The following is an 11,832-nucleotide window of genomic DNA, read 5'->3' on the forward strand; positions in this document are numbered from 1 at the left end:
GTGTGTTATTTTGCATATTCCCTATATATATATTCTTAATATGACTCACTTCTCAGCAACATACTTTCAAATTTTGATCCTAGACGTACACTATTACCGCGTGTTATAGTTTTGGTATAAAGACAAGAGCTCGATCTTACACTTTATTTTTATAACTCAACTAAAGTATACAAATTATCCAAATAATTTTGTGAAAATGTTATTATTAAACTTAATTTTTTTTTAAAAAAAAAATGTAAGGTTGTTTGAATTTTACTTAATGAATATTTTATCAATTTTCAAAGTAACTAATCTTTATTTCAAATAAATATCATCGATCCCCCAAATAATCTGGGTGTTTTTAAGGAAAAAAATTAATATCATATTCAAAAAGATTTACTAATAACTAATTTTGCAATCCATTTATAATCACAATCAAGATGGCAATTACATTATTCAAATGCAAAATAAATATGTAATCAAATATCGATTTCATTAATGACAGCATGCATATTCATAAATCTATATACAACCTTGCATTATAAAGAACATGGAATCCACTCGGAAAAATCGATCCAAACTCAAATATATTTTTCTCAAAAGTTGTCAAAAACATGAAAGGGAAACACACACAACTCGCCCTCGATTTAACAGTATTGTTTATCATGACGAATATCGTCGTCTTCACGTCAGCGACAAACTTGATTTCGATAAAGATATCTGAAGATGAATGTTATAAAGCTTGTGCTAAACAGTGTTATAACATACCGATTGTTATCCAATGTTTTGTGAGTTGTCAAGTGAAATGTCACCGCTGTCCATCTTGCAAGAATCAAAGTTTTTCACCCTTTTCATCTTATTGTAATATTGGTTGTTTGCTTACCAAATGCTCGAAAGTGAAAGCTGGTAAATTTTTGTATTTTGCTTTTACAAAATCGATTGATTTTTACTATTCATATGTAATTTTGAGACTAATTTTTGATTGTTTTGGCAGATTCAAATCAACTTGAAGGCTGCATCGGCGATTGCTCTAACATTTCTTGCAAAATATGAAGGACTTGTTTCTTGAATGTGAATTACCTGCGCAATGAATTGTCTCCACATTTTCAAGAAAATGAAGCAACGTATTTAAATAAATTAATTATTTATGCACCTCTATGTATTCCTTTTTTTTTTAAAAAAAAAAATTAGTATTTATTTCGTTCTTTTTTTTTAGCCAAAAAAATCTTATTTCTATTTACTATTATTTTCAACGAGAAAAAATTTCGTTGTTCAAATATTATTTTTTATTTTTATTTAATATTTTTTTCATCAAACTTTTCCTTCTATGTAACATATTTGAAAATAGTAAATTTTAATATTTCAAATTTTTGATTGATGAGTAATATTATGATATCTTAGTAAATACATACAACATGGAATATGAAAAAATAATATCATACGGTTCATACCATTAATTGTTGTGAAAAAGAGAGTGGAGTCGTCATAGAATTCTGATCAAGTGGTTGAATAAACACGTTATTGTATTCAAAAATTTCTGGTTGGGACATATCATATTGATTTTAGGCTTTGACGAAACTATTAAATTGAAGAGTACGTCTCTTGTGAGACGGTCTTACGAATCTTTATCTGTGAGACGAGTCAATCCTACCGATATTCACAATAAAAAGTAATAATCTTAGTATAAAAAGTAATAATTTTTCATGGATGATCCAAATAAGAGATCTGTTTCACAAAATACGACCAGTGAGACCGTCTCACACAAGTTTTTACCTAAATTGAATGATCCAATCTGTCATATCGGGCCCAAATTTTATTTTTAGAGCAAACTGGTACAAAATAGTTAAAATATTTTTTAAAAAATAGATTATGAGATAATTTTGGTCTAAATTTGTTTCAATATTTATGTCACGATGAGAGGGCTGCATTGGCAGAGTCCTGACGACCCTCCACTATTTATTTTTCATAATATAAACTCATATATATCTGTGTTTAAACCATGATTTTGAACCTTTCAAAATTTTGAATTTTAATTTCCTTATGCCTCACAATGAATATCTATTAAATTATTGTGCTCATACAATTGGATTTTTGTAAATAATTAGTATTTGATAAGAGTTGACATGATAGTTCTACAACTAGTCAACTGGTTAAACCTTTGTTTTTTTAAATATTATTTATTTCGTTCCTTTTTTTTATTATTTTAGCCAAAAAAATCTTATTTCTATTTACTAATATTTTCAACGAGAAAAAATTTCGTTGTTCAAATATTATTTTTTATTTTAATTTAATATTTTTTTCCTCAAACTTTTCCTTCTATGTAACATATTTGAAAATAGTAAATTTTAATTTTTCAAATTTTTGATTGATAAGTAATATCATGATATCTTAGTAAATACATACAACATGAAGGCAAAAACTTGTGTGAGACGGTCTCACGGGTTGTATTTTGTGAGACAGATATCTAATTTGGGTCATCCATGAAAAAATATTATTTTTTATGCTAAAAATATTACTTTTTATTGTAAATATCAGTAGGGTTGACTTGTCTCACAGATAAAGATTCGTGAGACCGTCTCACAAGAGACCTACTCCAACATGAAATACGAAAAAAATAATATCATACTATTAATTGTTGTGAAAAAGAGAGTGGAGTCGTCATAGAATTCTGATCAAGTGGTTGAATAAACATGTTATTGTATTCAAACATTTCTGGTTGGGACATATCATATTTATTTTAGGCTTTTACGAAACTATTAAATTGAAGAGTAGGTTTCTTGTGAGACGGTCTTACGAATCATTATCTGTGAGACGTGTTAATCTTACATATATTCACAATAAAAAATAATACTCTTAGCATAAAAAGTAATACTTTTTCATGGATGACCCAAATAAGAAATATGTCTCACAAAATACGACCAGTGAGACCGTCTCACACAATTTTTTCCTAAATTGAATGATCTAATCAGTCCTATCGGGCCCAAATTTTATTTATAGAGCAAACTCGTACAAAATAGTTAAAATGTTTTTTAAAAATAGATTATGAGATAGTTTCGAGCTGTTAGGCTTATAAGTCTGTGCAGATGCATGTTTGTCTGCTGATGCTGTCTAATATCTCTTATATATAAGTCTTATCATTTTTCTATCATCGATCATGTCCCAATAGAGACTCCATCAAGTTCTGACGTCACTCTTTTATGACCCACTTAGTTTGATGTACGAGAACTTCCTAAGAGGTCATCTATCTCATCACTACTATCACTTTTACATGTTTAACCCGTTATACATGTTTAACTCGTCATCTCCCCACCCCTCAGAAGTATATTAATATCCTTCTTGATAGATTTGAACACATAACCTCGTTCTGATATCAATTAATAGGATCAACCACTTACCGCTAAGCCAAAAATTATAGTTTTTAGCCAAAGTGAAAATTTATTTCTTTATACTCTTGATAGCGCAAAATGCACCTACTTGGGTACTAATGAGTCGGGCTGTTAGACTCATGAGTCCAAGTAAGTGCGTGTCTATATGCTGATGTTGTCTCATACCCCTTAGATATCAGTCTAACCCTTTCTTTACCGGCGGTCCTATCCCCAGCAGAAATATTATTACCCATTACGGTCCACCTAGCTAACTAAATAATATAGCGTAACGTCAGCAGCTTACCACACGAGAATTTTTTAGAAAGTTACGCATCTCAGTACTACTACCATTATTGCATGCTTAACCCAATAGCTTCTATGCATTGCGTGCGTGTACAATCAATTTTTTTTTGTATAACACTTTCGTTAAAAACGTAGAAATTAAAATTGGAAAAAAATAAAATTCAAATTTAATTTTTTGAATTTGAATAAATTTTTTTCTATATAAATTTAAATTATATCCTTAAAAAACTTTCCATATAAATTTGATTTTATTTCCCATATATAAAGATCTTGAGTGAGTAAAAATCCCTACAGTAATATATATCATGTTGTTGAATATGGAAATTTGTTCAACGAATTTCATCAATTTTCTCAATAATCAATCATAATTGACTGAGATTAGTATCATCTCCAAACAATCTGCTTATATTTGTGAATAAATCAATATAATCTCTAAAGAATCTGCTTATATTATCATATACAAAGAATATTCAGTAATAACTGATTTTATTGACTGGAATTGCAATGTTACTCAAATGCAAAATAAATTTAGAATCAAATATTGAATTCATTAAATATCACATATTCAAGAATCTATAAATAACCTGGCATTGTTAAGGATATGGATTAATCCACTCAGAAAAATCAATCCAAACTCGAATATTTTTCTCAAAATTTTACAAACATACAAAAATGAAAGGGAAACACACTCAACTCATCCTTGATATGTTCGTGTTGTTTATCATGACAAATATTATATTTACGTCTGCGACGAACATGATATCGAATAAAACTCCTAAGCAGGATGCTTGCTATAAAACTTGTTCTAGACTTTGTTTCAACATACCGATTGTCATCGAATGCTTCGTTAGCTGTTATAATCGTTGTCACAGTCGTCGTCAATCGTCTGGCATGGATCAGAATGTTTTACCAGTTTCATCGTACTGTAATATTGGTTGTTTCCTTACCAAATGCTCCAAAATGAAAGGTAAATTTGTTTTATCTATTTTTTTTTATATATTTCACTTTGTCATGTCGATGTTTATACTACATTACTGAACTGTGATTGTTTGACAGATCCAAATCAACTTGAAGGGTGCATCGGCGATTGCTCCAACAATTATTGCAAGATATGAAGACCTGAAATTTCTTGCTTGAATGTGAATGATCGGGGAAATATTTGTTTTCCCTTCATTTTCAAGAAAATGGTTATTATGCACTTCTAATGTCCTTTTTTTTCCTCTTATTTTGATTAAACTCACAAGTATTACGGTATTTAATAACCAGAAAGGTTTGTTTCCAACGAGTAGCTGGCTTGGTAGGGTAGATACAAACTTTTCAAGAGATCCTGTGTTTGAATCCTCTTGCATATGTCTTCTGAGTTGAGTCTGCTGCACAAGGTTTTTTCAGTGCAGTTTATTTGATCAACGTGGTTCGCAGACTATTACGTTGACCCGTGAGTTTACATGGAGCGCATCAAAAGACTGCGTCATGTAGTTTTCAATATAAAAAAATAACGGAAAAGGTTTGATAATAGAATATTGTAATCTGTATGGAATATGAATCGAAATTGGCCAGTATGGGAAGGAGTTTGCGAAAAATATAAATAATTTAAAATTTATGTGATATTGGATCGAAATTGGCTAGCATGGGAAGGAGTTTTTGAAATTGTTACTTTTAGAAGTTGATAAATGTTTCTGAAATTATAAATTAAAGGTAAATTTAATAAAAATATATTCACTCAGGTTGTATTTGGATTTGAGCAAGTATTTGAATGAATTATTTGAAATGACTCCACATTGATATAAATTTGAAATTTACTACGATGATATAATAATCAGTTAAAAATTTCAAATTAATTGTCAAATAGATTTATTCAAACAAATCAATATATCATAAAACAAAAACAGTTATTGTTGAAGTGATTTTTCGAGGTTCACCCAAGTCATTCGAATAATTTTCTCTCTGCTTTTTCAGTGGAGCCTCTTGCACTAGAGTTGTCACAAGTCTAATGCAGTTTACATAGTTAACGTATTTTACAGGCTACTGCGTTGGCCCACATATCTACCCAGAACACACAAAAAAATAGCGGATGCGTGTTCTCTCAGTTTTAGGAAAAAAAACATTTCAGTTTATTGTCTCACGGATCAATTTTATAAGACATATCTCATATTCGATCCAACATATGACAAAGTCTCAAGAGTCAAATTTATAAGATATATCTCATATATGATCCAATCTATAAAAAAATATTATTTTTTATGCTAAAAATATTATTTCACGTTCACATAGATATGTGAGACATGTTGAAATGAACAAAGTAAAAAAAGAAAACATTTTGTAATGAGGAATCTATTTGCGTTAATCAAGAAACAATAATAAAATATATTCATCTTCCTCTACTTTTGAACCCAAAAATAAATATTTTTAAAAAAACAATTAAATACAGAAACTCCGACTACGTACCGTTTCCGCCAAGTCAAAGTTCGAACATTTGAAAAAAAGGTCAAAATACTATCCGTTACACTCCCTTTCCTTTTGTCCCTGCGACACTTTCCATTTTCTTCTTTCTTTCAAAATTTTAAACTTAAATTCCGCTTCAGACAATCAAACTCTTATTATTTCATATTAAACCCCATCATAATTCGAGAAGCCATTTGTTCTTTTTATCATCCCGAGATTTCTTCGGTTTACCCTTTTAATTTTGTCTTCACTTAGCAGAGTTTCAAGATTTTCGAATCACAAACAAAGTTGATTTCTTTCTTCTGTGTTAATCTATTTTTAGTTTTTTTTTTTATGAAATGGGTGCTTCAGGGAAGTGGATTAGAGCACTGATTGGTCTCAAGAAGTCCTCTGCAAATGACCCAGTAAGTTATTAAATAATTTTTTATTTTTTTTCAGCTAGATTAGTTCTATTTGTTTTGATTCACGGGGTCTAATTTTTGGAGTAATTGGTGCACGAATAATAAGTTGAAAAATGTCTGCTGATTTTTTCAGCCTATGGAAGAAATTGACTTGGTTTCATGAATTTGATTTGTATTTTATTTTCTGCACTGTTTACCGCCATCAGATCAGATGATACCTAGCAATAATAATCTTCTTTTGCTGTTATTTCGTTTTTATGCTCATATTTTTGGAGCAAATTTGATCTTGGTGGAGAGAAGTAATTGGCAGAGAACTTTTTGTATAGTCCTTTTGAGCTGCAAATTTGGTTATAGGTGTGTTGTGAAATCATTCTTGATCATCAGTTTGTGGGATTCTTGTATATCGGAGCAGCAGACAAATGAAAAATTAAAATTTATGCATAATTTTTCAAAAATATGAATTTCTAAGCCGAAATCCATTAACACGACTCTGATCTTGGATCTGGCTAAGATCTTATATTTTTTTACTTTTGGGTGCAGGAAAAAGAGAGTGGAAAGGGGAGGAAGTGGATGCTATGGGGAAATGGATCTGTGGGGTTTGTTGATGCCAAAAAGGGAAGAAAAGGCTGCGGTGGAGCGAGAGAGACTGAGAGATCAGAGTCTTCCTTATTCGTTATAGATGGGGAAATGGCGGCGGCTGTGGCTGCTTTAGCCAAAGCATCACCCAAAGATTTCATGGTGGTCCGGCGAGAATGGGCTGCTGTTCGAATTCAGACCATTTTCCGATCTTTTCTTGTAATAAATTTTACTTTAAGTTAATGCTTGCAGAATCATCATACGTTCTATGTTTCTTTTTTGTTGTTGTGTTGGTACTTGTGGCGTGAGAACGTTTGGTTGGGTGGTAGTGGCATCTCTAGGATGGGGATGGATTCTAGTGGGTTGGGAGTATGCTACCTGAAAATGTGGGCGTGGTATTTAGGTTAAGGGCTGGGTCATTAATAGCTAGTCGAGCTAATGTTGAGTAGCAACTCAAACCTCAACTCCAGGTTGAGTTATGATGATGTTCAAGTCGAGTTCGAGCTCTTCTAACTGTTTGTTGAGAGCTCTAGTACATTCAAGTCACGCTCTAGTATTCATCAAGCTACTCAAGCTTGGTTCAGTTGTATCCTGATTTGAGTCACTGTCCAAATTGCCTCATAACATGAAAGATACGATGAAAAATATCAAAGCAAAGGACAAGAATAACTAAGACCATCAGCTGTTAGCCAACTTCAGTAAAGTATATTTTCTTGAATTGTGTTGCGAAATAAGAAACATTCTGTTATTCTGCTAATTTTATCTTCCCTTCTATGATTAACATTTCTTGCTAATATACTCTGTGAACTAATGCTTAAAGGCGAGGCGTGCTTTACGGGCCTTGAAAGCATTGGTTAGACTACAAGCTATGGTTCGGGGACGACTAGTAAGAAAGCAAGCCGCCGTAACGCTTAGATGCATGCAGTCACTTGTTCGAGCTCAAGCTCGAGTTAGAGCTCATTGCGCTCAATCCTCTGCTCAGAATAAGCTAAAGACTAATCCAATACAACAGGCTGAGGTACTATGTTTCAGACCAAATTGTTATATAAAAATTTATGTGCAACTTTTATAATCTTAAAGTCGATGTCTCCTTGATTACAGAATGGGTGGTGTGACAGCCGAGGCACGGCTGACGAGGTGAAGTCCAAGTTACAGATGAAACAAGAAGGAGCCTTGAAGCGGGAAAGGGCGATATCATATGCCATCTCTCAACGGGTATTGGATATCATAGCTAATTAACAAAATTTAATGTGTTTTTCTTACTAATTTGTCAATATGCTTGTCCTGGAAAAAATAATATCTTCTTATGTTCAGCAATCAAGAAACAACATGTCACAGTCGAGACCAAACAAGACAGCTACCCCTAGTAAAGTGGACAAGAATGTCTCGGGACAGAACTGGTTTGATCGTTGGGGAACAACTAAGCCATGGGATGCCAGGTCCATGGAAGAATTCTATACCGACTCTTCTGAAATGACACCGACTTCTAGGCGAAATGAGGGTTACTCGGTCACGTCTTTATCAAATTTGTCGGACTATAATTCCGTGAGAATAAGGCGTAACAACATGACAACAAGAATACCATCAAAAGTCCCAAGAAGTTGTCAAATTATGCGTTCCTCTTCTGATCCATGCTCTGAGTTTTCCTATGATGAGAGCAGCACCTCAAATTCCTCAACTACCACGTGTGGGACGCCTGGCTCAAGTGATACAACAGTGGATCAAAGTGGAACCAAACCAAACTATATGAACATGACCAAGTCCATCAAGGCTAAGCTGAAACCATCTTCTTATATGTCCCCGTCCCGATCTCTACAGAGGCATTCGGTTGAAGGGGCGCCACATTGTAGGAAGCCAAGTCCACTTTCGAAGGGGACTGGGAGGAGGAGTGCTGAAATTGATCTTTATTCAGTTGATCTGTGCAAGGATCTTTACCCTCCAATACTTATTTGAAGAGAAATTTAGTGGGACATACTCAACAGAGGTGAGCAACCGGAATTGTTCCTCCTCGACTAAATTATCTGTTTTGTTATTGAATCATAGTGGTACTTCTGGAATGTTTTCTTGATGAGTTCAACAGCTTGTTGCTCTTTTAGTTCACACAACACTTTCAATGTTGAAGTTCTTTTCTGAACTTACTTTTTTTAGGCATTTTACAGTTTGTTTTGAGAGTACACTTTGTGATTTTACATTTAGCATCTATACAAATCATACAATCCAATCCCTACATATATATATATATATACTAGAAATAATGCACGTGCGTTGCACGTAGGAAACATATGTTGAAGTAATTAGAATTTGAAATAAAATTAGTTAACTAAATAAAAGACAATGATAATAGTATTGTAAATTTTGACAATTCGTGTTAATTAGCATATGTAACTAATTTAGAAATAAACATATTTTTTTAATTTTAAAATAAGAATTGGACTACTAAAATTTTCTCATATCTTTTTTATCATATTGTTTTCTTTTATTATTTGTCATATTTTCTCAATAATGCATATATTTTATTATAATATTCAATTATTACAAAATTTTTTTGACGATCAATGATATGCAATTTTTTATTTATCATGTTGTTTGATTATTATTCTCTTTCATGTAAATTGACAACAATTTCTACTGGATGCTTTTACTTTCCTAGTCACCTTTAATTTATTAGACAGTTATACTTGATAACATATAAACTACACATTATTATTAGGGGTTAACAAAATTTTGGTTAAACCGAATTAACCTATGTTTTTATGCATTTCTATAGACTGTAATTACATATGTAATTAAAGTCAAATCACAAATTTTTTTAAAAAACTAATCGGTTAATTCGATCACCAACCGAATTAACCGATTTTAATTCGGTTAGGTTTCATCGGTTATGAAAATTAATTCGGTCGGTTCGGTTATTGCTAAATATTTCGGTTAGATCCGGTTATGACTAATTCGGTTCGATTGGTAACAGAACCGACCGAATGCTCACCCTTAATTATTATAACAATCTTGATTGATTTAAAAAATATTGATTAAATGTTGTCATTTATTTGCAATTATAATAATAATATTTTTGACAATAAATCATGTTTTTACTGACTCTTATGACACTTATTTTAATATTTCATATTAACTCATAAGTATAATTAGCACAATCAAATTATTAATGTCATATTGGTATTATCTCCAGAAAAATAATATATTTAATTTTCCTAATTGTTTAAATATCTTAACGGGAACATTTGTGTACCCTTATCTTTAGAAAAATTCATTGCATTTACAAAGTTTGAACGGTAAATATATCTTTATAGAATACATTAAATTTGAAAACTGAATTCATTGTATGACAAACACTTCTTCCATTTTTATTTTTTTGTGTAACCCAAAAGAGCTAATAATTTTTTTCTCTTTTATCTTCTCCAACTCACTTTATCTTCCATTTCTATTTTTTGTGTAACCCAAAAGAGTTAATGTTGAGGATCGAAGTTGAGTTTAGAGGGGGGGTGAATAAACTCTACTCGTTTTTCCTTTCTTTTGATGAGGTACTAAAATCCTGTTAGAGATAGTAGTTTATCTTGTTGCGTATACCTTCACCTAGATTACAATTATAGGTGCGGAAACAATCTGATGAAGTAAGTGAAAGACAATAATAACAGTGGGCAGTAGTTGTTTATGGAAGTTCGAAGATAAAATCTTCTACGTCTCCCCTTCTCCTGTTTCCAGAAGGTATAACTAAAAGACTTCGGATATTACAGTACAACTCTTGTACACACCCACTTCAGAAGGACTTACACCTTTGCCTACTGAAACTCTTAGTTACTCGACTCAAAAAGTACGTGATACAAAAGGTTCTGAAAAGACTCTTTTTAGATTACAAGCTCTTCCTGATAAAGTATAAGTGTTGTAAAAGATTGTGAAGAGTGTAAGAATCAGTAGCACAGGATGATCTTCAAAAGATTAGATATTTGCTATGAAGCGTGTGCTACTTTTCTTTGTGTTGAACTCAAAGTTATCAAGGAATTTCGAGGTTGTCTCGTTGAGTGAAATAGCGTTGATCCTTGAAAAGATATTATGCGTAGAGTTCTCTCTTTTGTAAGGGTTTGTTCCATGTATATATAAGCGACTGAGTTCAACGTTTATGATCAGAAGATGTCTTCAGATTTCTGATAGAGTCAGCTTTATTACCAAAAAAAGTTCCTGCAGAAAATCTATAAAACAATCAGTCCTGTTTTATACTAAACTCGGTAAAGTGAATTAAATGACTCTGTATAGCATTTAATGCTGCAATTAATACTAGTACTTGGTAACTTTAACGGTAACATTTAAAGTAGTCACATTAGGCAACATCTTCTACTGATTCTGTTTTTCTATCCTTTCTACTGCTTTTGTTTTACTAGACCAGTAGCTTCTGATTTTCTTTTTGTCTACTGTTTTCTTAAAGAGTGCTGCTGGTCTGCTGGTTTTTATTTTCATCGCCACAATTAATTCATGTCTATCAATTTCCCCCTTTGTGGTGATGCCAAAACCTAAACAGTAGGAAAGCGTTAAATAACAGATAATCAGTTAGTAAAAGGATAATATCAATGAAATTAACACAGTAAATTGTCAATCAGTTCCAATGTCCCTGTAAATGACTTCTTCATCTTGAGGATCCTGAAATCTTCTATTTGAAGGTTCAGCTTCTGATTGCCTTAGTTCTGCTTCAGATGAATCTCTTCGTTTTTCTTCCCCTTTTTTGGCATCAGCGGCAATCACATGGGCCATAAGATCAT

General features: G+C 32.0%; 1 protein-coding gene across 1 annotated transcript; it reads left to right on the plus strand.

The window, feature by feature from the left end:
• Positions 1-6,155: 6,155 nt before the first annotated feature.
• LOC142532020 (protein IQ-DOMAIN 8-like) lies at positions 6,156-9,274 on the plus strand. Its single transcript, XM_075638317.1, has 5 exons — positions 6,156-6,493; positions 7,031-7,285; positions 7,887-8,084; positions 8,168-8,281; positions 8,381-9,274. Exons 1-5 carry the CDS (start codon positions 6,428-6,430, stop codon positions 9,017-9,019), a joined length of 1,272 nt encoding a protein of 423 aa, XP_075494432.1. The 5' UTR covers positions 6,156-6,427; the 3' UTR covers positions 9,020-9,274.
• The last annotated feature ends 2,558 nt before the right edge of the window (positions 9,275-11,832 follow it).

Source organism: Primulina tabacum, chromosome 17 (genome assembly GCF_025594145.1).
Source record: "Primulina tabacum isolate GXHZ01 chromosome 17, ASM2559414v2, whole genome shotgun sequence".
In the NCBI taxonomy this organism is placed as follows: domain Eukaryota; kingdom Viridiplantae; phylum Streptophyta; class Magnoliopsida; order Lamiales; family Gesneriaceae; genus Primulina; species Primulina tabacum.

Coding starts and splice junctions, on each gene's coding strand:
- LOC142532020 (XM_075638317.1), top strand. CDS start 6,428: ATGGGTGCTTCAGGGAAGTGGATTAGAGCACTGATTGGTCTCAAGAAG. Junction 7,286..7,886: donor CCATTTTCCGATCTTTTCTT/GTAATAAATTTT, acceptor TAATGCTTAAAG/GCGAGGCGTGCTTTACGGGC. Junction 8,085..8,167: donor ATCCAATACAACAGGCTGAG/GTACTATGTTTC, acceptor CCTTGATTACAG/AATGGGTGGTGTGACAGCCG.